The 27,545-nt window shown below is 38.9% G+C and overlaps 1 protein-coding gene across 9 annotated transcripts in view; it reads right to left on the bottom strand.

Moving 5' to 3' along the window:
- NFIA (nuclear factor I A) overlaps nt 1-27,545 on the bottom strand; it is a 383,075-nt gene that overhangs the window by 130,386 nt on the left and 225,144 nt on the right. For 7 of the 9 annotated variants that reach the window (XM_066376426.1, XM_066376427.1, XM_066376425.1 and 4 more), the window contains one exon: nt 388-462. The exons of the other annotated variants lie outside the window; for them this stretch is intronic. In XM_066376426.1, the coding sequence (XP_066232523.1) occupies nt 388-462 (75 nt within the window). The remainder of the gene's footprint in view (nt 1-387; nt 463-27,545) is intronic. 9 annotated transcript variants of the gene reach the window in all.

Raw genomic sequence — 27,545 nt, 5'->3', positions numbered from 1 at the left:
ATTGACAAGCTGGTAATGATCACACTGTACTGTGTCACTTATGCTGAGGGCATCACCATTCTTTAAAGGTCAAAGCCAAATTTTTTTAAGTGCAGAATGTCTTAGAAATCAGGGAAGCCTCAAAAAATTGTAAAACCAGGTTCACATTATAAACTAGGGAATATGTGAGACCCTCAGGATTTCAGTTCTTTCCATATGTCTCACATTAAAATGACATCAAATTTTCCTGATTTAAATTCTTGGCTGTTAAACAAACTGTGTAGCAAAACTCTTCCAATGGGTAAAAGGGGATTCTGAAAGCTATTTATGTCTCCTAGGAGGCCTAGGCAGAAAATAAGCACAAACCAAAGGCAAATCTGTACCAAATCAAAGCAAAATTATACTTACTCTGTGACACTCTTACTAGCTCAGTCACACTAAAAACACCTGATGTGACAAAACTGTCCTGGAAGCCCAAGTGTCCTGAGGAAACAAACACAAAAACAAAAAAGCAAAGTGTCATAAATAGAAGACATGTGGCAACAATTCTAAACAGAGTTTCTTTGTGATTATAAAATATGATGTTTAATTTCATATCTGCTCTAGTTAGAGTTTCCGTGGGAGGGCACAGTCATTTAGCTATTAGACTTTTTTTTTTTTTTTTTGGTTTGAATCTGGAGGTTATGGAAAGCTATGACACTGGGTGATTTTTGAAAAGCTTAAAAAAAAAACCTCCACAGGAAATCTGAAACAAAAGGCGATTTTAAAAAAATGGTTACCTTGGCTGACCTTTGAGACCGTAACAACAGGGATGAAAACAGCCTACCTAAGAATCGGCCAGGACGGCTAAACTCCAAAACAGTTTTTAAGCATGATTCTCTAAAGAAACATCTGATGGGGATTAGCTATCCATTCATTCAAATCAAACAAGATTTAAAGATGCTTCCTTCATTTCTAGAGGCTCCACAGGGTAAATCTTTAAAGCAAGAAGCAAGACTAGAAAAGCAAGCCCATTGAAAAACCCTTGAAACATGAAAACAAATTCTTTGAGCACAGATAAAATTTAGATTTCTTTTAAGAACAAGGGGGTTTTGTGTGTGGGTTGATTCTTTTATTTATTTACTTTACTTTAAAGAAAAGATAAATTAATGGTACAAAATTACTTAATCTTTGACTTTTGTATCTACTTCATTTTTTGCCTGATATAATCATTTCATTTAAGAAATCTGATATTATATATATTATCAACTGCTTACTTATTTTTACAGTATGTTTAGGAGCACAGAAACATAAAACTTATAAATGGCAAGAAATAAATAATTTTTGACATGTCATTTCCCTCTCTGCCTCTAAAGTTTTCTCATTCTATGAGGCTCACATAGGTAGAACTTTAGAGATCCGTCTATAGGTTAGTGTAATTGCTTGTTTTAAATTAGAGCCAAAGGAGAAGTCGATGGCTGAAGGAAATTTTTTTAAATAACTGTTCTTTGAAATAAAGAAAACACTTTTAAAAATATGCAACATAAGAAAAAACACCAATCTGGGCCCTGGCCGGTTGGCTCACTGGTAGAGAGTTGGACCGACGTGTGGATGTCCCAGGTTTGATTTCCGGTCAGGGCACACAGGAGAATCGACCAACATCCGTGTCTCTCTATCCCTTCCCCTCCTGCAGCCATGGCTCGACTGGTTCCAGCACACAGGCCCCAGGTGCTAAGGATGGCTCTGTGGAGCCTCCACCTCAGGCACCAAAAATAGCTCAGTAGCGAGCATGGCCCCAGACAGGGGTTGTGGGGTGGATCCCAGTCAGGGCACATGCAGGAGTCTGTCTCTCTATCTCCCCTCCTCTCAACTTGGAAAAGAAGAAGAAGAAAAAAAACCAATCTGAATATTATATAACAAAAAATTCCTAAGTAAAATTTATTTTATTGATCAAAGCTATATTGTGCCCACTATGAAGGGGTAGCAAGTTTACAAATGGCACATTTTACACACCAATAAAAGTGCATAAACATGTGCAAAAATCACCATGTTGTGGATTATAAATGGACCTACAAGTTATTCTTTTACTTTTGATTACATTTGATTTCTGCATAAAAAAGATTTTTTACTGAGATTTAAAAGAAAAATTTTCAGTTTTTTAAGTCAAATACACAAACGAATATTTCAGATAAATAGCTCTACTTTTTAGAATATTCAATAATCATAAATTGGCTTGTAAAATAAGATAGCACTATGTTTGGTGATGGATGTTAAGTAGGCTTACTGTGTGGATTATTTTGCAATACATCTATATAGCAAATTGTGTTGTACACCTGAAACTAATACGTTACATATCAATAATATCACAATTTTAAAAAGAAAGAAAAAAACATATAGAACACAATTTTTTAAATGGCAAAACTTCACTTAAAGAATTAAGAAATTTCACCTCCCAAGTAACCCACACACAGGTATTTATTTAGTGACCATTGTTTGGGAAGTGCCTGGGGTATTGTCTCTTGAATTAAGAGAATTGAGAAGTAAAAATAAATAAATCAATAAAAGTTCTCTAACGTGGTTTGGCAAAACAGACTATGACACCTCTTTCTATTGTGACAGTGTTCACATCACATTTATCTCACAGACCATAACAAAGGAAATCCAACCACAATGTACGTTAAGTTTGACTTAAAACACACATAACAATGGCAAGGAAATTCGTAGTTGAGTAGGAAGATCTGGGCTGATCTCCAGCTCTTGCTCATCTCTGTCTGCAGGCTGATACTTGTTTCCATTCTAATCTTTAAAATTCTTTATTTTAAGGACAACTTGACATGAATTTCTGTACAAAGAGAATGTGAACATACATACTTCAATCCTGCCATCAAAAACAAAAAACAAAACAAAAATCAGCAAGCAATATCAATAAAAAATTACATTTAGTTTGACACCAGGGCTTGGGAGGGGGAAAGCCCTGTGTTCATTCGAACTCACTCTGACCGAACTGCCCTTTTTCTTTTTCTTTTGTCCATCTTTTTTTTTTTAATTTTCCATTGATTTCAGAGAGAGAGAGAGACAGACAGACAGAGAGCGAGGAAGAGAGAGAGGAAGGAAGGGAGAGAAACATCAATTTGTGGTTCCACTTCGTTCTGTACTCATTGGTTGCTTTTCAAATTTGTCCTGACTGGGATCGATCCTGTAACCTCAGTGCACTGGGACAAGACTCTATCCACTGAGACATCCAGCCAGGATTAGTGACCTCTTAAACGTTGATGTTCTCCAGGGTTTGTGTCCATCTCTCCATATATGTATCTATCTCCTGACTTACGTTCTCTATTTCCATAATCAGCTACCAGGCTTGCCTTTGATATTTGTGAAAGCTAGAATAATATTTGTTTCATTCTCCACTGTACTTAATGCCTGGGACAAAGCAGTTAGCAAGTGAATATTTGTTTAATGAGTGAGTGAATGAATCTATAAGCCAGGAAGGGACTCTCAAACCTTTATATTTTGCCCTGCTCTCTATCCTGAGTTCCTAACACATGAATCAAAATATTTATTGGATATTCCTAATCAAAAAGCCCACAGGTATCCTCAGACCTAGCATGTCCAAAGTTAAGCTCATTTTTTTCTCCTCAAGAACCTGTTCTTAATTCTTTTGACTCTCCTACATCAATGATCAATGAACCATCCACCATTCATCTGGTTTTCTAAGTTTTGGTGTCATCCTTGACGCCTGCCTCTTACAAACACTCACATCCACTTAATCCTCACTGATTCCATTTCTTACTATGTATTTCTTATCTCCCTGTGTACTTCCATCCCCCTCCTATAACTGTAGCTCAGGGTTTTCCCAGTTCTCATCAGTCTTCTAACTATGTCTCCATCATCAGTCTTCAATTCTTTTCCAGTCCATTCCCTGCTCTGCAGCCAGAGCTGTCTTACTAACAGGCAAATCTGATGACGCATTCATTTATTCAACAAATATTTGTTGAGCCCCACTGTGGGCCAGGCACTGGCCTAGGGATTTGAGATATAGTCCTACCTTCAGGAAGTTTACAATCTATGATTAACCCTTTGAGTACTGAGTTTTTTTCATGCTTGCTGACCCCTGGGAGTGAGTTTCTGTTTACAAAATGAAATTAGTTCCAGTTACAATTTTATTAACTTAAAATCATGTTTGTTTGATAACCAATTTATGGAAACAAGAAGAACATACATTTGCCTTTCCTTTTTTTAATGTTGCCTTACACATTTTAAAAATAAATCGATTGTACTCTGGATGGACAGGAGGCATGAACATTCATACTACTCAAAGGGTTAAAGAGCTGAATATTAAAAGAAACAAAATATTTTTAAAATTATACATGGTATAAAAGATCTGAAGGAAGCAAACAGTGAAAGCTTTAGAAAGGGTGGTTTGGGAAGGTCTCTCTTTTAAGGGCTGACAACTGAAAGACAGCAAGGAGACACCAGGAAAAGAGGGGGTAAAGCTCTGCAGGCAATGGGATCAGCACATACAAAGGCCCTGAAGTAGGAAAAAAGGTATTGGAGAATCTAAGAGAAGGTATTGGAGAATGTTCAGAGATCAGTACCCTGTCAGAAATTTTGGGAGAGCCCCACAGAGTTTAGGGACAGTACAAACTCCTTCCTATGGCATACAGCCTTCCAGGGAGCCTCTCTTTTCCTCTCCAGATTGACCTTTTCTTTTTTTAATCTTTTTCTCTTGCTTCCAGCCCTTCTCCTTGGCCTAAGTGAACACTGTTCCTCCACGACCTCGGTTCACTCCGGCCCTCACACTGCTCCTTCTTTTTGGACTTCCTGTCCTTCCGACTCCTTGATGGCCACCTCCCCAACACCGGTCTTTAGGACTCAGCTTCGTTGTGCTCTTTCCCAAAAGCCTTCCCTGATTACCCGACCGCTGGAGAAGGCGCCTTTTTTCTTTTCTGAAGATTGACCTGCCGTACTACGAATGATTGCGATCTGAGACTCGGCCCACTAAACTGTGATTTAGTTTTTTTCTCACGTTAGACTGTGTGAGCCTTTTGGGAAAGAGCATCTTCTGGGTGCCCAGCCCTGCAGGTCCTAACACAGCACCTGGTATGCAGGAAACACACCAGCGATGCCTCTGGATGAACACAACTCATACTGGGCTCAAGGATGAGCATTTTCTTTTTCATAAAAATGTGGGCAGAACTGTTTTTCCCTATCTCTTTCTCTCTCTGTCATCTCTTGCAATACAGTTTGAATTAAAACTGAGCCAATGTGCATCTGAAAACTATTAAAGTGAACCATCCAAACAGTCCCTCCAAACTAAACAGGACAACGACAGGACAGACAACCCCCTGAGACACTGCCATCAGGTTTTCTGATGAGAAATGTCTGGGGGTTGTTTTATTATGGTTCATATTTTGGAAAACCAAAAAAAAAAAAACCCAAAAAACCAAAACAAAAAAACAGAGTTGAATGGCAGCATTATTTACTAAACATAAGAAGCAAAAAGGAAAAAAATTTAGTCTGAAGCTTAAACTAGGATCCTGTGTGATCCTGAGAAAATCACTGCCAAAATAATCATGTAGTCCTCCCTTCTTTCCCAGCAACCTGTCTCCCAAGACTTATTTTAGTGGAATGTGTGAAATTTAAAAGGTGAAATATATGTGAATGCACAATAACCAGAAAAATAAAAATAAAGGGTAGAATTATTTTACAAATCCTGATGTAATCATCCTTCACCGTATTACGAGATTATCAGATGACCTCGACTACTTTATCTTTTTAATGTGTCCCCAAGGAAAGGTCTGTGTAAACACTCCATGTAACTTTAAATGACTATGAAACTAGTTTTGTTCCTTCACCAATTATTTAGAAACCCACTGATGAACTCCAGGGGAAGACAGTAATAAAAAATGAAACTTAAGAAATGATGGAAAAAATGACATGGCTAATGTAATTACTAAGCGAACCTGAGCAGATTAGTATTTTGTTCTCACTAACACAAACCACGTAATAAAAATGACTTTCAGGGAAATAACACTAATCTGTATGTTCTATTTTATGGCAAGAGGAGAGAAAAATGGAAAAAATATAAAAAGGTACACGTAAGTAATTCTAAATTCAGATGTTAGTATTAAAAGATCTTCAGTTGGAAAGCTGATTAAACATTCCAAAAAGGTATCAAGATTTACATTTTGAATAGGGTCGCTCAGAAATGAGTGCAAAATATGATATATACTTTTGTTAAGCGTATCTTAGATGAAAAGCCAGACTGTGAAATGATCTGACCCTCTCTCCAATTCTGAACTGCTTTTCAGGAGCAATTGCAGAAGAGACTGGAATAAGGAGCAGATCCTTTTTCATTTTATATAAAATGGCTAAAAAAAGTTCATTCACTAAAGCCTTGTTCAATGAATTCCCTATTATAGTAGAGATTTCAATGCATTGGAGTCAGTCATACTCACAGTGAGGAGAGATGAGGCTTTCTAGGAGGGGCAGAAATATAAAAGGCTAAATTCTTTTATGGGTGGTTAGGAAAAGCAGCTCTCTCTACCTCAATGATATCAGCAGTTAGGGAAATGCCATTATATAGGAACCAAATTTCATATCATGAAGGGACTGAGCATCTATCTATCTTTTCACAGGCAGGAAAGAAAAAAAAAAGTTCAATTTGCAAAGAGAAAGGTAACCATGAAGAACTGTTCAGAGGTCGGGAGCTTTTAAAAAAAGTTTGAATATCCATGGAGTGGAATGAATGTACTTGAGGAAGAAACTTTACACACAAGATGGTGTTTTTGTTTGTCCTGTAGGGAGAGCAAAAGCCTCTTAGCTCTAAATGATCAAGTCTTATCCAGCTAATGGATACAAGCCAACTACAACACATCATACAACATACAACATCATACAACAGGTCATTCCAGCAAAAAGAAGGTATCTCTATTCCATTTTCCCTTGGTAAAATAGTTTCCATCGCTGGTAAAGACAGGCCAGTGCCTGGGCCTTTCCTGCTTGTATGTCTGGGCCCCTCAAAGGGAAAAGAGCTCCCTCATTCTTACACTATTTATATTCCACAAGTATTTGGGATTGACTGTGATGTGCAGGACCATCATTGTTGATACACTAAATCCCAATGACACTCTTTTCACAGAACGTACATTCTTGTCCTTCTAAAGGAGTGTTTACCTCATCAACACTGCTCTCCCTGGAATTTTACTTTCTCCTTTGTGACTTCCTGACTGGCTTATCAGTCACCTAGGGGAAGGGGATGTTGCTCCTTTATGTGTCCCCGGCTTCCAGTCAGTACACCTCAGGTGTGCTCAGACAATGCCACTACATTGAGCAGAACTTTTGCTTTACTTGTCTTGTGCCATAGCCTCTATTTTATTTGACAGGTACTTGTTTACCTGTCTGAGCTTTGCACTTCCACAACAAATTAGGCAAGGGCAGGGCTGTATCTCATTATCTTTTTTTTTTTTTTTTTTTTGGTATTTTTCTGAAGTGAGAAGTGGGGGGGGGGGGGGCAGACAGACTCCCGCATGCACCCGACTGGGATCCACCCAGCATGCCCAGCAGGAGGTGATGCTCAGCCCCTTTAGGGTGTTGCTCTGCTGCAACTGGAGCCATTATAGTGCCTGAGGTGGAGACCATGCAGCCATCCTCAGCACCCGGGCCAACTTTGCTCCAATGGAGCTTTGGCTGTGGGAGGAGAAGAGAGAGATAGAGAGAGAGAGAAGAGAGGGGGGAGGGAAGGAGAAGCAGATGGGCGCTTCTCCTGTGTGCCCTGGCCAGGAATCAAACCCGGACTTCCACGCTCAAGGCTGACGCTCTACCACTGTGGCAACCAGCCAGGGCCTGTGTCTCATTATCTTACATTGCTCACAGGGCCCAGCACAGAACCCTTGTTCTAGTTGTGCAATAAATATTTACTGAGTGATTCAGATGAGTGACTTGAGGTACCCCTATTTGGTAACCCTCTAAAGCACAATATAAATTATTGTTAGTTTACCTCCAATGGTATTTTATTTCTGTATTTCTGATTTGGACTATCTTAGAAAAACAGGCTTTTCAGAAGGTGGGGTGGTGCTATATTCTTGCTCCACCATTAAGCCCAAATTCCAAAATTTTTGGTCTGATTTTTGATTATCCAATGACTATTTAAATTATTCTGCTATTCACTGATAACACTTGAGATATTGTTTATTTTAGGAATAATCTCTTCTTTAAAACAAATGCTAAAAGTTCAGACATCTACTAAGAAGAACATAGTAGCAATAAAAATGCACATACATTGTGTGATTCATCTTTATGATGGTGGAAGAAATTTCACTTGGTCATCTGTTTATGATGACAGGATTGACATACACTTTTGGACTGACAATAAGACTGAACTATTTCTGTATCTAGAAACTTGTATCCAAGAATATATAAAACAAATACATGATAGTTGCTAACAAAATACTGATGAGATGTTTTGAGATTTTTTCAGACAAAAAGGATTTTATAAAACACTTGTAATGTGTTTATAATTGTCATTCTGTTTATCATGACACCTCAAGGAATTGTCATTACTATGGAAATAATATAGTCTTAGCTTGAAAGAAGGATGGATCAAAGAAGAGGTTTTAGAAGTATGTATCATCCCTGGCTGGTTGGCTCAGAGGTAGCCTGGCATGTGGATGTTGCAGGTTTGATTCCCAGTCAGGGCACCCAGGAGAAGCGAATATCTGCTTTAGCCCTCCCCTCCCCCCCCCCCTCCTCTTTTTTCTTTTCTTTCTGTCTCTCTCTTCCCCTCCCACAGCCATGGCTTGACTAGTTCAAGCACATCAGCCCCAGGTGCTGAGGATGGCTCCATGGAGTCTCCACCTCAGGCACTAAAAATAGCTTGGTTGCGAGCATGGTCCCAGATGGGCAGAGCATCGGTCGCAGACGGGGTTGCTGGGTGGATCTGGTTGGGCTGTATGCGAGAGTCTGTCTATCTCCCCTTCTCTCACTTGGAAAATATAGAAGTATGTGTCACAGGAGTTATGTACTGTTGAGTTCCTTCTTTTGTTACTCCCAATTTTCCTGCCCTGGGCAGGTATAGGTATTTAATACAGGGACCTAATCTGTGTTTTGTTTGTTTGTTTGTTCTGCCATTACCATAAAGAGAAAGTCAATATTTGGTTTACTGCTTTCACTCAACATATATTTACTGAATGCTTATTATATAGCAAGCACAGTCCTAGACCCTATAGATATAACTAGAGATAACAGATGTTCTTTCCTCTCCAGGGCTTATATTCCCAGTTAAAGAAAATGTTTATGCCAAGATTTGCAATAATGTATTTATCTAAAATTGGGTCTTTTTATAAGACCTTTCTAGCAAAACATTAACAACTAGCAAAGACTGACTATCTCAATGTCCTCTTCTGTCAAGACTGCTGGTAGTCCGGCCATATCCATGGTTGACAGCTACAGACCATACTTCCTAGCCTCTTTTATAGGTAGGAGTGGCCACTACTAGAAAGTGAATGGAAGTGATACAATCAATTTCTACCCCACATGCCTGAAAAAGAATCCCTGCCCCATAGGCACTCTCTCTTCCTCTTTTTATCAGTCAAAATAATTTCGACCATGCAAATAGTGTCCACAGAAGAGCAGAGCAAGAAGACAGAGGGAAACGGTGACCCCGAATGACAGCGTGAACCACCCTGTTAACTTAGCCTGATCATTTGGAAGAGTTACCAAAAAGAAAAACAGATTTCAGTGTACTTTAACCACTGTATTTTTTCAGTCTCTTTGTTATACCAGCTTAGTACTTACCCTAACCAACATAAGTGCCAACCTTTCCCTTTAGAATGTAAAGTGTTACAAATTAGCAGCCCACAGGGCAATTCCAGTCTGCAGACATATTTTGCTTGGCTAGCTAGCACAGTAATTTATTTTTATTTTTACTTTTTTGCATATGAATGTTTTTAAACTGGGCATGAGCTTACAAATGTATCATACTCCCCAATACTCCTCCTTGTATTTCATTTATTTAAATGATCTAAAAAGGCCCCTGCAGGCACATAAATTTGTGATGCCTACTAGATATCACTAGCATAGTTAGTAGAGAATGAAAGGATGGTTGGTATTTTTTATTTGATAAAAAAGCCGTAAGTAGTTCATGATTTCTTTGAGAATTAAGGCTATACTCTTGAGTTTGGTATTTAAAGTCCTTCAAAATCCAGCTTCTAGTATGCCTTCTCGGTCTTACCTTCTAATACAACCCAAATATACGCTCTCTATGCTACAGTCAAGATGTTCTACCTGCTGTTCTCCAAATACTGGTATGTTCCAACTTCTATATCGGGGTTCATATCAGTGTTTCCCTGAAATGTGCCACCAAAACCACATAAATAAAAACAAAGATGCATATATATATATATTAAAGGTTTCTACAGTAAAATGAGTTTGGAAAACACGATCACACCCACCCTTGGAGAATGACAAGGAACATTTACACATTAAGACCCCTGAGAGTTCCTGCAATAAATACTTTCTTAACATTATTTAACTCATTGTTTCCCAAATAATTTGACAAGGATATCATTGAATCTTGGCAAATGTTGTTCTGCAGATACATTGTTTTGCTCCTTTTCCTATTTTCCCCTTTGGTAATGTACAAATATATTGAGGGGAAATAGAATCTGAACTCTTTGATCTAATTACACTTTTATGCAAGGCCCATGGATACTCTACATCCTCACTTGCAATCAGTTCAACATGTCAACATTAGAAAAACAGATCAAGCTGGTAACAGGTATTGTAAAGTTAGAATAGCTATTTAAAAAGTTTATCCACAGACCCTCTCTCGGTAGTATTAATTTTTATAAAAAATATAACTTTCATTTCTCTAGTATATACTATGTGTTTGGTACTCTGCTAAGCACACATTAGCTCTAATTCCTCATGCAACTTTGTGTAGTTGGCAATATTCTGATCTTACAGACAAGAAAGCTTAAACTCAGAGAAGTTAAATGATTTGCCTACAGTCACACAGCTAGTGGCAGGATTAGGATTAAACAAACCTGTTTAGTTCTTTTATATAATAAATTTTATTGCACTTAATCATATATTACACCAGAGACTTGATTATCTAGTATAACCCAAAGGCCTTCTTACATCTTCACCAAGTCTTGCATGCAGTTAATAAGGAAAGAGCAGTATTTCATTAAATTTAATTTGATTGTTCAGTGATTTCACATAAAGAGGGTTTTTGAGTGTGAGTTACAAGTGACTAGGTAATTAATTAAAGAACTATGTCTAACAGATTTGAAAACATCTCAATAAAAAATGAAGAAGGATTTTATTTGTATTTAGAAATATTGGATACATGACATCATGGAATGAACTGGAAAGGAAGAAATCTTAAAGATATTCTAAAACTAAAGTAATTATCATTGTGTCATAACAAAGAATTTTAGACTAATAAAATTAAAAGGTTTACTTTTTAAAAATTCCTTTCATATGTTTGCCTTCTGTTAATTTCTCATTTACCTCAATTTTATCCTTTGGACCAGGCAGAATAAATCTAATCTCTCTTCCATTTTGCGACTCTTCAAATATTTGAAGACAGTCCCTCAATCCTTAATTTTCTCTCCTCCAGGATAAATATCCTTCCTTTCATTGTTGTGTCATGTCCACAAACTAAGGTTCCTTAACCACTTAGAATCATGCACTTATTAGGCCTATAATAAGCAGAAATAGGTATTTTGCAAGTGGACCCAAGTACAAATTAGTTCTGTAAAAGAACAGAGAAACACCTGCTTTAGAAAAAATATTTTTAAGCGCCATAAAAAAATGTTTTTTAAATAAAAATTATTTGCTTCATATTAGAAAAAGATGTCATAATTAGCAAAAAAATCAGTATTTTATAAATATTTAAAAGTTATTTTATTTTTTAATGCACCATAAACCTAAAATTATTTTTATTTAATCTGATTTTGAATGAAAAAGGGTTATAAACAACTTTATTGTTTTTCTGTTCTGAATCGATGCTTTCTCTAAACTTGCACAAATAATTCTTAATAATTTACCAATGGATCAAATTATTTGTAATATCTTCAGTTTCTGCTTGTGAACTCTTACATATACTGGAGAAAAATAAGAAAATTTATTCTCAGAATACATCAGAAAATGATTACCTTAAATGAAACAGACATGAAACTGGATCACCTGAGGGCTACCCTGGTTTATGGATGTAAAACAGCAAAAAAACCTTAATGCCTATTGTCCTGTTCTTCCTTTTTAGCTTTAATTCACATGGCTGTGAAACCACTTACAGCGAGCCCTGCCTGCTAAACCACCTGGACATATGCAACGACAAGGAAAGAAGATGACCAGGGGCCATGTGCTAATTTTAAGACACTCAACACTGATTTTGATTCACCAAGCAGGGAAAGAAAATCATTCACGAACTGAAGCAATATACTTGAGAGTTCTTGCAATTACTTTTCCAAGACTATAAAAAAAAGAAAAAAAATTACAAATATGTAGATGTAGTTTTCCCAAATATATAATAAAATTAGTTAATGTTTAGAACCACAAAGTACAAAGAACTTTCATGTTTTTAAAAGTCATTTACTTTGTGAAATTCTTGTTCACTTAGTCGGCAATTATTTAGTAAATGATTCCATAATTCACAGCATTTATTAAATGATAGACTCCATATTATACATTTCTGTCAATACTACGGCATGCCACAAATCGTGTGGGCTGCTATACTTTGAAGTTTGCTGGCTTAGCACAAACACAAAGTATTTTAGAAGTACCAGAAAATTCTTTGTGAGATATAACAGAATGAATTAGACTGTTCAGGCCATGTTGTGTTAGCACAATGGAGGAACACTTTTAAGACTTTAAAGTCATGTAATACAATTCTAGGCTGGATTTTTCTTGTTAAAAAAAGTAGAATGGGAGTGATCAGAAGAGAAAAGGGCCAATATTTGACAACAGAAATCAGCATAACCTTTTAACTGCAGCAGCCATGGGTGACTGCCCTCTGACCTTGAAGATTATGTGGGATTTCAATGACAACAGCTGGAAATGAGCATGTGTGAATAGAGAACACAGATCTGAGGCCTGCTACAAAAGACTGCACAGTCTGCCCAGATCCGAGTGCTGATTAGAAATTGTTTCCTGGTCCTGGCTTAATAGAGTGTGATAATGAAAGTTTTTTGTTTTTGTTTTTGTTTTTAATTCTTCCAGAAAGAAATCATTGGTAGATTTCTGCCAGTCCCACTACCTTTCAGCTCCTCAAATCTGGATGTTCATATGAAACAACCCATCTTTCTTAAGGATATGGTTAAAAACAAAGCTTTGTTTTATGAGCTACTTTTCATAGACAAAATTTCTTTTAAGTTCTTGAATTCCTCTCCTGAGTGTTAAAATTGTGGCATTTCACATCGGGTATTATGTTTTTGCTGAAGGATCCGTCACACATAGAAACACTCACACACACACAACTTAAATGAGAACATGATGGAAGTGAAAACTGTGTATCCCTCACCGTTTGAATTCCACCCCTGCATGATATATGGCGGAGTCCTTAGTACAGGAATGACAGATGAACAAGGAAATAAAATATTTCTTCTTACTCACTTATTATTTTTATTCTTCTTGAGATATAAAGGTAGATTCTTACACAAACATTTAATAATTTCATCTTTTTCTTCGACCAATTTCACTTTTTAGTGAAGTCTTTAGGTATGTTTGCCCAACCAGAACGTATGAAAAAGATAAGTAATTACTTCCTTTCAAAGATAAGGTAACTTAACTTAGTAGATAATAGCAATTTGACTGCTTGCTGAGTGTGGTCATTTCAATCCATGAGACCGTCAATGAATGACATTCATTGAGCTGAAAGGCACAGAAACTGACGCAGTGGCGCTCTCAAACTCCTATGTAGGATCCCCACACTTGCTGACACTGCTCTGAAACCACCAGAATATTGCCACATAATTACTGAAAGGATCTTGGGTTATGACTCATTTATGTTGTTTTGGTCTTACCATACAGCTTATCTTACCTTGCACTGCTCCGAATTTTGCTAACTACTTTAGCTCTGGATTTTGCTAACTACTCTAGTTTCTATATCAAATTAGCAACTTGTTAGCTTCAGTAGAACTTGGCCTTTCCTTTATGCAAATAATACCCCCAATCAGGCAAACACCAACCTGGCTCTGCAGTATGAAACAAGCAGAGGCTGGTGAAACTGACTTCCAAATCAGACATGGGTCATCTGCCTACATCCTTCTATAGCAACTCAAGATGTTATTCCAAACAAGCCATGGGGCAGATTGCTTTTCGGAACAGACCGAATCCATTTGCTGTTTCAAAATTCTATAAACAGAGTATTAAGGAATTCAATTCCCACAGCAACTATATGGGCGTTGGCTTCAGTTTTATGGGCGTTTCTGCCAAGCTCACATAGTTCTAGAAATATTGGTTTAGAGTGTCCTTTTGCATCTCAGAGCAGAAGGGACCAATGCTTGTGATCTCAGTTCACTATAAGGACTAGGTCTTGCTAGTGACAGGTATACATGATAAATGTTCCAGAAGGCTGACCTAATTTCCGTCGAAGTGAGTGTTTTGCTAAGAACATTCATTCCCCCAAAGTGTCAGTTTGCTACCAAGGATTCAAACAAGGCAGTGTCCATTCTCTTGAGCGAGTTATTATCTTGCTTCCAAACACTCACTGGAAATGAAGTTAATTCTGCCTTGCCTGTCAAGCTTCTCCAGAGTTACTTTTAAATTTAAATTAGTTATGTATCTGTAATTGAAAATGAGTGATTATCAAACATATTGAGCTTCATAGTTCTTAATCATAATGATCAAAAAGACTTATATTTATCTCTAGGCTAAATATAAATCAAGGTGAGCTTGCCACATATTTGCCTTTTTCTCCTGTAGAGGAATCAATATGGTAACATGTTCATTCATCTGGTCCTTCAAACATTACATTTGCAAGGATTATTTACACACCATATAGTAGGAGGGACAATATTATGTAAGTTAGACTCTTAAATATCCTAAGCCTCAGTTTCCTCATACATAAAATGGCACTAAGGTTGTACCCACCTTATAAGTTTGTTGTTAGGAATAATGAGATAATGCACTTAAAATGCTTAGCACAGAACCTAGAGCAAAATAAATAAATAAATAAAAAGAAGCTACTGTTATAAACAAGAAGTATATTCTTTATATTTTTGATCTTGAAACATGTAAGAAAATTTTTTTTTTAAACCAGGTAGAAGTAATTATGTTCTTTTGATGTAGAAGAGTAATTAATTCAGGTATTCATAGAAAAGTTGTACATGTAAATAAAAATGTTGACAATTTTATTTGAGTGAATATTTTAGTAAAAAAAATTATTTTCTAAAGAAAATAACACAAAAGTTATTAAAAACAAATCCTCTTGGCCTGCCTGGCCTGTGGTGGCGCAGTGGATAAAGCATCGACCTGGAACACTTAGGTCACTGGTTTGAAATTCCTGGCTTGCCTGGTTAAGGCACATATGGGAGTTGATGCTTCCTGTTCATCCCTCCTTCTCTCTCCCCCTCCTCTGTCTATCTCCCTCCCTCCCTCTCTAAAATGAATAAATAAAATTGAAAACGAAAACAAAAAAACAAATCTCCTTGCATGTCTTAGGTTTTTCTAAAATGAGCTATCACAGTACTTCATTTTCAAAGTATTTTAAGTAAATTGGGTGTAAAGTTTACCAATCAAATTCCTAAGTATAACCTTATTTATGATTATTTATAATGCCTAAAATAATTTTAAAAATAAATCTTATCTATTCTTCAAATGCATATTGATCATCTACATGGGCCAAGCATTATCCTATATATGGGAATACATATTTTGGACTTACATTTTGAGGGTGATAACTACAGATAGTCAAGAAATGGACCCTAGGACATTGTTTTTTGAATCAAGTTTTATCTAATTTTTCAGTAAGCAATATATAGGAGTATTTAGAAAAAGAAAGTGAAAATGGCACATTTTTGCCAGTTACACTTTATTTATTTAAGAATTAGGTTTATTGAAAATTCTTGTTGATAATTAAATGCATGCTGCCTTTCTAAAAAAACAGATATTTTGAAGGACAATTTTGTTTTTCAGTATTTTTCAAATAATATAAAAACTAAACTTTTTAAAATGTGAAAATAGTTTGGATAGTATAAAAATGCATACAAAATACGCAATAGTAAATTTTAAATGTAGAAATACCTTTTTGAAATGAACAACCTTCTCATCGAGCTTTAGCTCCTTACTTCAATTTACACAGAGAGCCATCAGAAAGCATCGTTAAAGAAAGGGTCTTGGTTCCTTCCTTATAGCTTTAAATCAATGCTAAAAGAATTTGCCCTTTTAGGCAGAAGAATGATCGACATGTTTCACTTTACTGACTTTGATCACTGAAGCACTTTTTAATACAGGCCATTTCCTTGATTTTAGGGAACAGAACCTTTGTTTGACTCATAAAATGGAACGAGTACATCTTAGACTTGGCTTCAGCTAAGTCAGGCAACAGAGTTCTCGGAATTTCTGTAGTGCTTCTTATCAGGTTTTCAGTGTTGTTGATGGGGACTTCTTCCAGTGTTTAGAACCCCTCTGTGTTCCGAATGACTGTTAGCCTCCCTGAATGCTAGCAACATTTCCTCCTGGTGACAACCAAAAATGCCCTCACACATTTTGAACACCCCTGAAGGAGGACCATATTGTCTCCTGGTGAAACACATTCGCTAGCTTATGAATACTGTCTTACAGATCTCATTCAGTCTTTAATACTATGTACTTCTGCTCACTACTGAACTGGCTATTGTCTCTATAATTAGAATGCTAACTCTTATAAGCCAGAGATTAATTACTACAATTCTTTTGAAATTCCCCTTCATTTTACCCAGTATCTGCTTCAGATATTCAGTATCTGCTTCAGATATTATCATTAGAACTTGATTTTTTTTCCTTTTACTTAGAAGTTAGGAGGCAGAGAAACAAGCTCACGCATGCGCCCTGACCAGGATCCACCGGCAAGCCCCCTACATGGTGATGCTCTGCCCATCTGTGGCTGCTGCTCCATTGCTCAGCAACTGTGCTATTTTAGCACCTGAGGCGAGGCCATGGAGCCAGCCTTGGTGCCCAGAGACAACTTGCTCAAATTAAGCCATGGCTGTGGAAGGGAAGATAGAGGGGGAGAGAGAGAGAGAGAGAAAGAGAATAAGGAGGGGTGGAGAAGCAGGCAGTCGCTTCTTCTGTGTGCCTTGACTGGGAATTGAACCCTGGACATCCACACACTGGCCAACTCTCTACCACTGAGCCAATAGGCCAGGGCCTAGAACTTAATTTTTTTTTTTTTTAATAATTTTATTTTTTTTAATGGGGTGACATCAATAAATCAGGATACATATATTCAAAGATAACAAGTCCAGGTTATCTTGTCGTTCAATTATGTTGCATACCCCCCACCCAAAGTCAGATTGTCCTCTGTCACCTTCTATCTTGTTTTCTTTGTGCCCCTCCCCACCCCCTTTCCCTCTCCCATTCCCCCCCCCCCCCCCCCGTAACCACCACACTTTTATCAATGTCTCTTAGTTTCACTATTATGTCCCACCTACGTATGGAATAATACAGTTCCTGGTTTTTTCTGATTTACTTATTTTGCTTCGTATCATGTTATCAAGATCCCACCATTTTGCTGTAAATTAGAACTTAATTTTTAAAAATTGATTATATTTGTATTACTGTCTGTTTTGTTTTGGAGGAGGGGCTCTCATTATTATGGTCTATAAATATGAAAACATTTGGGACTTTCTGGAAAAGTCTTAATATCAAATACTGGCTAACTGGTCTGTATGTATTATATATGTGAAAGTGTTGGCCAAGACTCTCTGATTTCCTCTTGTTGCCAAGAAGGTATGTTCACTGTTAATGAACTCCCTGGAATCACACAAACAGCACTTTGTTTGTCCATGACAGCATCATTGTTCCTAGAAGTACACAGGCTCTATGGAATATGAAATAACATGTAAAACTTGAAAATAAATATGCATTCTGTTCTCTGCTGAAAGGGTGTAGGTGAAATAAGAAGAGACACAGGGCCAAAATGACTCAAGTGACTATTACTAAATCCAAACCAACAACATTGAAAATATACAGGAAACAAAACTAAGCTACAACAGGCTACATGTTGTCAACCAAACAAGAATTCCAATGAGTGCCTTTGTCTCCACTGCTGTTCAGGAGGAGGGCAGCTTCTCCAGCTCTAACGTTTTTTTTCTTCCATTTTTTCATCATTACTTGCAAAGTAAGAGCCAAGGGCAGCTACTTAGGGCCAGGTTGAATGGAAGTCTTTTTGCTTTATGTTTGCCAAGGGGCATTCCCTTCACTCAGTTCCTATCCCTAAATCTTCCCCAGTTGCAAGATAGTCACAGATCAGGTGGGAACCCCGTGTGCATGCAAGCATATGGGTACATATACAGGGTGGGGCTAAAGTGGGGTTATAGTTGTTCATATGGAAAATAATACAATAATAAAGAATACAAGAATAAACTGTGCTTCACATACTCATAACTATAAATCTACTTTTGCCCCACCCTGTATATATGTGTGCTTAATTTATTTTACTCTCTCAGAAACCTTCACAGAGAAAAGTACTTTCTTGTCAGATGTAAACCATCAGGGCACTTGAAATAAAATACTTTTCATTTCAGATCTTCAGTGTTGTCATTAGCAACAATCCCACAACAGACATGATTTGTGGCTAATTTGAATATGGAGCCCTTCTGGACACAGCTGGTGAAGCCAACAGCAGTCTGCTCTCATTCTGTCATATAGTCAATTGTATGGAAAGGTCAGTAAGCTTGATGGCCCTTTCCTGAGGTTACAATTACCATCAAAAAGGTTAGGAAGAGGCCCTGGCCGGCTGTCTCAGTGGATAGAACGTCAGCCTGGCATATATGTCCCAGGTTCAATTCCCAGATAGGGCACACAAAAGAAGTGACCATCTGCTTCTCTCCCCCTTCTTTCCCTCAGCCCCTTTCGCAGCCAGTGGCTCAATTGGTTCGAACTCTGGCCCTGGGTGCTGAGGACAGCTCGGTTGGTCCGAGCACATCACCCTCAGGTGCTAAAAATACCTCAATTAATTCGAGCATCAATCCCAGACAGAGGTTGCCAGGTGGATCCTGGTCAGGGCACATGAGGGAGTCTATCTCACTATCTCCCCTCCCCTCACTTAAAGAAAAAGAAAAGCTAAAAAAAAAAAAAAAAGGTTAGAGAGAACCTAAAAGTAATTTTGTGTTTTGTTTTTTTAAGGTGCTTTAATTATAAACCTAAAATTTTCTCTACAGTCTGATTGGTTCATTCAACAAACATCTGTTGATACTAACCTCGGAGCTAAGCACAGGTGATGAACTTGGAGCAAACATCAACATATTTCCTGTCCTCAAGGGCTCACAGTCTAGCAAAAACACCTTTCAGAGAAGAACTAGTGAGCAGACTTGATTCACTCCTGTAAGACTCAATTCAAATGTCACCACCTTTTGATTTCATTCTGTATCCTTGGAGTATCACAGGCCTCTACACTGTAGGCTCAATAAATATTGACGACTGCCTGAGAGGAGAAGATGAAAGTGCAAGTCAAACATCGGAGGACCCGCAAGGCTCAGCCTATGGCTAGGGAGCCAGCAGGTTTATGCTGGGGGCAGGGGAGGTGGCAAGTATTATTGCTAGATAGACATTTGAAAAGATGATAGGGCCAAAATTTATAGACCTTTGACAAATCTGGACAACATTCTTTCAGTAATGGTCAGTCTTAAATCATAATGTAATGCATTACTATTATTAGGGAAGTATTTGTTCCAGCTTATTATTTTATAAGTCAGACATGGCTCTCATTCAATTACAAGCTTTGTGATCTTGAGTACATTAATTAAACTTTCATTAATTTATCAAAAAACCCCGAAACCTTTGTTAAGTACTTATTCTATTTCAGGCACTACGGTAGCCATTGGAGTACATGTCTTTGATCTTCAGGTACTTGCGGTCCAGTGGGGGAAGCAGCCTGACACAGAGACAATTACAATACAACATGAAAAGTGCTCTGAGAGCACAGAGGAGGGCACTACACTAGACTGGCAGGGTTAGGGGAGGCTTCCTGGAAGAGCAGAGGTGGCCTCTGCAGTCCCCAACAACCAGAAGGATTAGCATTATAAAGCAGAGGAAAGTGGCACAGTGTCTTTGTGGTTTTAAGAATAACAATCAAGTGACACAGCTAATATTGACTGAGCGCTTACTATGTGCCAGCTCAGAGGTCCCCAAACTTTTTACACAGGGGGCCAGTTCACTGTCCCTCAGACCGTTGGAGGGCCGGACTATAAAAAAAAACTATGGGCCCTGGCCGGTTGGCTCAGTGGTAGAGCGTCGGCCTGGCGTGCGGGGGACCCGGGTTTGATTCCCAGCCAGGGCACATAGGAGAAGCGCCCATTTGCTTCTCCACCACCCCCCTCCTTCCTCTCTGTCTCTCTCTTCCCCTCCCGCAGCCAAGGCTCCATTGGAGCAAAGATGGCCCGGGCGCTGGGAATGGCTCCTTGGCCTCTGCCCCAGGCTCTAGAGTGGCTCTGGTTGCGGCAAAGCGACGCCCCGAAGCGGCAGAGCATCGCCCCCTGGTGGGCAGAGCATCGCCCCATGGTGGGCGTGCCAGGTGGATCCCGGTCGGGCGCATGCGGGAGTCTGTCTGACTGTCTCTCGCCGTTTCCAGCTTCAGAAAAATACAAAAAAAACCCCAAAAAAACTATGAACAAATCCCTATGCACACTGCACATATCTTATTTTAAAGTAAAAAAACAAAACGGGAACAAATACAATATTTTAAATAAAGAAGAAGGAAATTTAAATCAACAAACTGACCAGTATTTCAATGGGAACTATGGGCCTGCTTTTGGGTAATGAGATAGTCAATGTCTGGTTCCATATTTGTCACTGCTATAGCCATAACAAGTGATATGATGCACTTCCGGAGCTGTGACGCGTGCGTCCTGCGTCACCGGAAGTAGTACTGTACCTGAGCCACACCGTGCTTTGCGTCTGACCACCAATGAAAGAGGTGCCCCTTCCGGAAGTGCAGCGGGGGGCGGATAAATGGCCTCAGGGGGCCACATGCGGCCTGCAGGCCATAGTTTGGGGACCCCTGTGCCAGCTGTTCTTCTCAGCCTTTTCCATGTGTTATTTTTTAATAAGCTTCAAAGTGCTATGAGGTAGGAATTATGTTCCCATTTCACAGATGAAGCAACAGAGGCCCAGAGAATCTAAGCAACTAAATTAGGATGACATTAGATGGAAATTTGTAGAGCTGGCATTTCAACTCAAGAAAAAGTTATGTTCTTAGCCATGGCACTATCCCTAACTTCATATATAGAATACCCACCCCAGAGTCCCAATAACTGAGAAAGGTCTCAGTAAATGATGATATATGACTATGAGAACTATTATTATCACCAATGTATTCATACAAATCACTAATCTGCAGGTCTAACTAAGGTAAGTTGCTTTTTTTCTCACCAGATGATGGACCCAGAGGCATCTACCCAAATTGAAACTCCAGCTATACAATCAAAAGGAAAGTGTCCCTTACAGAATTAACCCCATGGGAAGGTGATTTCTTCTTCTTCCATATAACTACCACTAAAACCATGATCTCGCAAACAATTTGTATCCTTTAATACTGTTTTCCTCATACATATGGTTTTGATCCATCCTTGCCTACTACTTAACTCCTATTTTTGTTCTTATATGCAAGCTTAAATCTGTACCAACTTCACAGTAGAAGCTGTGACTGAACACTTGGGTGGTAGAATTACTGAAAAAGTTTTATTTTTTTTTTTTGTTCATCCAATAAGACTTTTATACCATAACTTTTATTGTAAAACAGTCCCAATTTGAATTTTTTTGAAGTCAGAATGTTGTGGAGGGGATCAGGAATGATTTACAGAATGCCACTAAGAACCGTGACTTGAGAACTCATCTAGCTTTGACTATCAAATTACGTAATAAAGAGTTCTAATAAAGAACAACCTTGGAGTATAGCTGATACTTATGTTTTCATCTGAGAACCCATTAAGAGATATGGACACTGCACTTAGAAAGGTCTTGTGTAGACAAGATGAGGGAGATTACAAATCTCTTGCTTGGACCTAGTTCACCTCCATCAACCTACTTCTCAACATCCAAAGTACATGTCAGTTGTGTACCCACAATTGTGCTGCAATTGTGTGCCCACAAGTGTATGTAGCCAGGCTTATTGTTATCAGATATTTATTAGGTTGTCAATGAGACAAAGAGGGAAGGTCTTACTGAACATAGGAGGTAACGTATGGCTCTCTACACCATAATAACAGACAACCTCTAGATAGAAGTGGGCAACCACTGGGTAAAAGGATTCATCTGAAAAGCAGCCAGCATTGGACAGAGCCTAGGCCTTGCTGCTGGACAGACATGCACTCAGATTCCAGCTCTTCTCTACTAAATGGCTGAGGACCATACGCATGCTATGTAATGATCATTTTGGGCCTCAACTTTTTATTCTATTGCTGGTGTGAGGATTACTGAAATAATGCATAGACCCCAGCATAGTACCTGGTAAAAACTGTAGACACAGGAGATCAACATTGTGGACACCACCTCCTAACATTGCTGATTCTACGTCTAGGCATCTCAGACTTCAACAGTGATTCCAAAAGGCTCTCCACCATGTATAGAGGCCTTCAACCATCAGAGAGGTGACTGAATTATTTCATTATACTAAAAATCTGCCTACAGTAGGTTCTCAAGAATACTCAAACATTAACAATTAAGACTGCACAGCCCAGTAATTTGAAGAGAGCTCCATATGTGTTTCCTAAATGGATTAATGAAAAATTGATGCCACAACATATGTACACTTTGCTTATTAAATGAAATTCAATACATGTTAGTTCTTCCTCTACCTTAATTCAGCAGTTCTCGACTGGGGGTAATTTGGCCCTCAAGTGACATTTAGCAATGCATACATTTTTGGTTGTCACAATTGGGGGGTGCTCCTGGCAATTAGTGGGTAGAGGCCACGGTGCTGCTAAACTTCCTATAATGCACAGGACAGTGGCCCAGAAGAAAGCATATCCTGCCCAAAGTGTCAATAGTGCTGAAGCTGAAAAACACTGACGAAATTTCTATTCAACTCCAGCATGATCAAATTTTTACTCAAGTTAGCAATACTAACTGCACACATACTATTCATTAATTAATTCCACTACAACTTACTAAGTGCCTACAATTGGCCAGGACTATGTTAGTGTTGGGTAGACAGAGATGAAGACCTACCCACCAGGAGCTGACAGAGGCACGTAACAGTGGAAACATCATGCAGGAGATCATCACCAAGATGGAGTCACATATATATTAATACAAAAGGCAAGTACAGCACAGAAGAAGTAGCACCTAAGAGTATGTGGACATGCTGGGAAGGCCTCACAGAGGTGGAGGCATTTGTGTTGACTCTAGAACAGTGGTTCTCAACCTTTCTAATGCCGTGACCCCGCAATACAGTTCCTCATGTTGCGGTGACCTCAAACCAAAAAATAATTTTGATGGCTACTTCATAACTGTAATTTTGCTACAGTTACGATTCGGAATGTAAATACCTGATATGCATTATGTATTCTCCGATGGCTTTAGGTGACCCCGCCGGGGTCGCGACCCACAGGTTGAGAACCGCTGCTCTAGAAGGAAGTATAGGAGATTCAGGGGAGGAGATGGAGGAAAGAAAGAAAAGAAGGAGAAAGGATAGAAAGTAGCTGGCACATTTGGCTTGTGAGGGATGAAGTTAGAAGCTGGGAATGCTGATGAAACTGAAGAGTCTGACAGGCCCTTTCTTAGTAGGGATGCTGTTGGTATTTGAGCAAGTAAATTTTTTTACTAAGCAGGACTATCCAGAGCATTGCAAGATGTTTAGCATCCCCAACTCCTGCTTCCTTATCCCCCATACACTAAAGGGCAGTACGATACTTCCTCCCCAGCATTTTGACAATAGGGGGAGCCTCTACTTGCCTTCAATACCCCAAAGCACCAGGACTCCCTCCTCCATTTGAGCTTGGCTGAAGTACTGCAGAGCTCCTGCAGAGTGGGAAGTCTGCAGTAATGCGACCAGAGAGAAGGTGAAGGTGGCAGTTCTAAGTGGAAGGAGGGTGAGCCCTCCAGTTCCAGTGGTCTTTTCCTACTGCTGCACCACGGTCTTGTTCCTGCTGCAAGCCTTGTTAAAGTCTGATATCACATCTATACTACTAGAAAATGTGGCCACCAGCCCAGCACACGGAAGAGATTTCCAAAACACAAAGAAGCCCTGAACTGATTAACATTTCACCTGAGACATATCTGACTGAGCAATTCCAACTGGGTCTTACTCTGGAGCATCCCCGTCAATGTAAAACTCTCTAGGCATTCAAAGCAAATGGGTTTCAAAACTGACTTGCACTTTATTAAAAAGTAAAAGGGAAGCAATTGCTTCTATTCATGCAATCATTCTATAAAATAAAAAAGAAGGAAAGAGCCAACTAAATTTCTATACTTTTGAGGTCTTTTCCTTCTTGAACTGAGGAGGACTTGTTACTAAGTCTTTAACATATATAAAACCTCTCTGTGAATTCTCCTGTTTTTCTCTCAAGAGAAAACATGCCCAGAAATATAAAAAGTTTTAAAGAAGAATCATGAATAGATTTTTGCATCAGGCAACTTGTTTGGTGGTGGTGGGGAGCTCACATTTTGACCAAAATAAAAGGTAGTGAGTACTGATCTTGAAGAAGAAATTAAGGTGCCAGGATTCATAGGCATAACATGTAGGGAACAAAAATTAGTGATGTCTTAGTATTCAATCTCAACAATGCCCCTCTAGACAAACTATTTGGCTCTGGGCTCCACATAATTACCGTGATGCCCAAAGTATTCAAGCTCAGATGAATGCAGTAAAGTCCTTTAGGAAAAATTACAGGAAAGAAGAGGGAGATGGGAAAAACTCTATAAGGTATGCACAAAGAGATAATGAATGAATACTTGGTTTCTATCTCTTCTGAGGATGTGCAAATAAAAAATGGTTTGAGATTCAGCATGGATTACTAACCAATGGGATGGATTTCTCAGGCTTCCTGTAGAAATGCTAGGTCTGAGGAGCTTTACATCAACATGGATTTTGAATCATTCAAAATAATCAGGTGCGGGTCCTACTTGGAATACAACAGAGTGTTATATTCCACCAGAGCTCCAGAATCCAAACAATAATGACAATAACAATAGCAGGAACACCAACAATGACCATTTAATGAAGACTTACTAGGTACCTGACACTAAAAAATATAAAAAATAAATGAATCTGAGAGTCAGCTGTTGACTTTTTGGCTTCCTAACTGAGGAAACTAAGACAGAAAGTTTAAATGATTTGTTTGAGGTCACACCACAAGTAAAGGACAAAGCTGAGATGTAAACTTAGATGATTCCAAGCTCATCTTCTTCCCACAGGGACACCTACCTCATTATGCCACAGACGGTCTCTGTGCAAAACGACACGTTACTACCCCCAACAGCTCACTAACAGAAGACGATTCCATTTTATATATAGCCTTTAAAGCATGAACTCGGATTATACATACCTAGGGGGGAAATCTCATCTCATTCATTTTAGAAAGAAATCTTTGTTCTTTCCCATAGTGTAACATTCAGTGATATCTCAAATAATTTTTATCATCAGTGATGATGATGACGATGCCCTATGGGTTGTTTCCATGCATTTAACCCTTTGACTCGAGCACTAAAATGGTAAAGCTTATGAAACTGCATTCATTGTTCATTTTCAAGAGTGTCACTACCACCTGCTTTCTACCATTGTCAGAAGGAAAGTGTAACTTCCTTTATCTCAGTCCCCCTCTGCAACATTCATATAGAGATAACCTAGCTACTACTGCATTTTTGCAGCTTAAAAACTTAAAGCCATAAATTCCAAGTACCACCAGGTTATTCGGCTTGACTTGTCCTTCAGCCAGTTCAGCTACAGAAGGGGATAATAATCTGTCATAAAGGTGAATTCATTACCACAAGATACTATCATCAGACTCCGATGGCCCATTTTCACAGCAAGGCACGCTCTCTCTGATGTGGCATCTCACTTCTCCAGGGAGCAGTTTACTGCAGACATCATCATAATAATAACAACAACAACTTACATTTATAGGGAAGACAAGCCTGCCCATATTTTCCAGCTCTTGACAAAGAACAGCTCCCAGGTCTACTTCAGATGCATCAGTTATCACCACAAAAGGCTCCGGAAAATCTGGAGTCTTTAAAAGACGCCTGCAAATGGGTCTGCTAGAGGTTCATAAAAGTTTAGCTGTCACAAACAGGTGACTCAATTGCCAACTTCATTGTGCTGGGGAAACACTCCCAAGTGGTATTACTTCAGAGCAACTTAATAAAAACACAAAAAGGAAATGTGATCATACTTGGGTTGTGAAAATAATTCTTCATGGGTTAATAGCTTATTCACTTGATCATTCAACACACTTATCCAGGCAACTGATTTTCATTACGTTTTTTAAAAATCACATTTTCTGGTGTCAGATTGTGATGTAGTTATTGTAGAATCCATAAATCCTTCCATGCTCATGCCACCCTGACAGTTTTTCTCTTCCTAAAGGCACTGCTTTAGACTAAAATGGGTAATCTATTCTCCATTGATCAAATCACTACTTCCTGAACGCCTTCCATGTGCACAGTATTCGGTTAGATATGGCAGACACAGGCAAGACAAACCAGAAAAGGATGGCTCTCTGAAAGACACACCGGGGCAGAGTGGGTCCCCAACTCTGGCACAGGACGATTCCTCGTGTACCTTAGGAGCTCTGCACACCTCAATGTGACCGGACAAACAGTGCTTGGCAGTGCATGGACTTGCTGATCTACGGAAGAACTCCTCCAGGACTCCCAGGCCAACACACGGGCCCTGCCTGTTGTGAGCTTGGCTGGTACCAGCGAGGAACCTCCACAAATGAGGTGATCCGGGAGCCAACATCATTTTTCTAGGTACACCAGTAATCAATAATGGAAAGTGGTAAAGAAGAGATGAGTGAGAGAAACCATTCTAGAAACAACAGCTGAGGACACAGGGAAGTTCTACACCAAATCCTATCAAAGGACAATTTCAGGGTTTGAGGGTGAAGGTGATATGGCCAGAGGAAGGCAGGCAGGGAGCAGAGAAGTGAGAGAAGCAGAAAGGCTGCATATTGAGTCCCTGAAAACAATCAGAAGACAATTTCTTGCTAATACAAATAGAGTCCTTTGGAGCCGAGCTCCAGGTTTGAATCCAGCTGCACTCTTCACAAACCAAGCCTCGGGATCTTCAACTGCCCAATGGAACTAATGCTACCCGTTTGAGGATGAACTAGGAGAGTGGCCCATGACAAGACGATGGCTCTCCTTTGTTTCCATCCCATTGGAGGGACAGGTCTCTCAGGGTTTGGCCCCAGAATGAGCAGAGAAAGGAATCCTGGTCC

Source organism: Saccopteryx leptura, chromosome 3 (genome assembly GCF_036850995.1).
Source record: "Saccopteryx leptura isolate mSacLep1 chromosome 3, mSacLep1_pri_phased_curated, whole genome shotgun sequence".
Taxonomy (NCBI): domain Eukaryota; kingdom Metazoa; phylum Chordata; class Mammalia; order Chiroptera; family Emballonuridae; genus Saccopteryx; species Saccopteryx leptura.
This window is presented reverse-complemented; position numbering and strand designations above follow the sequence as displayed.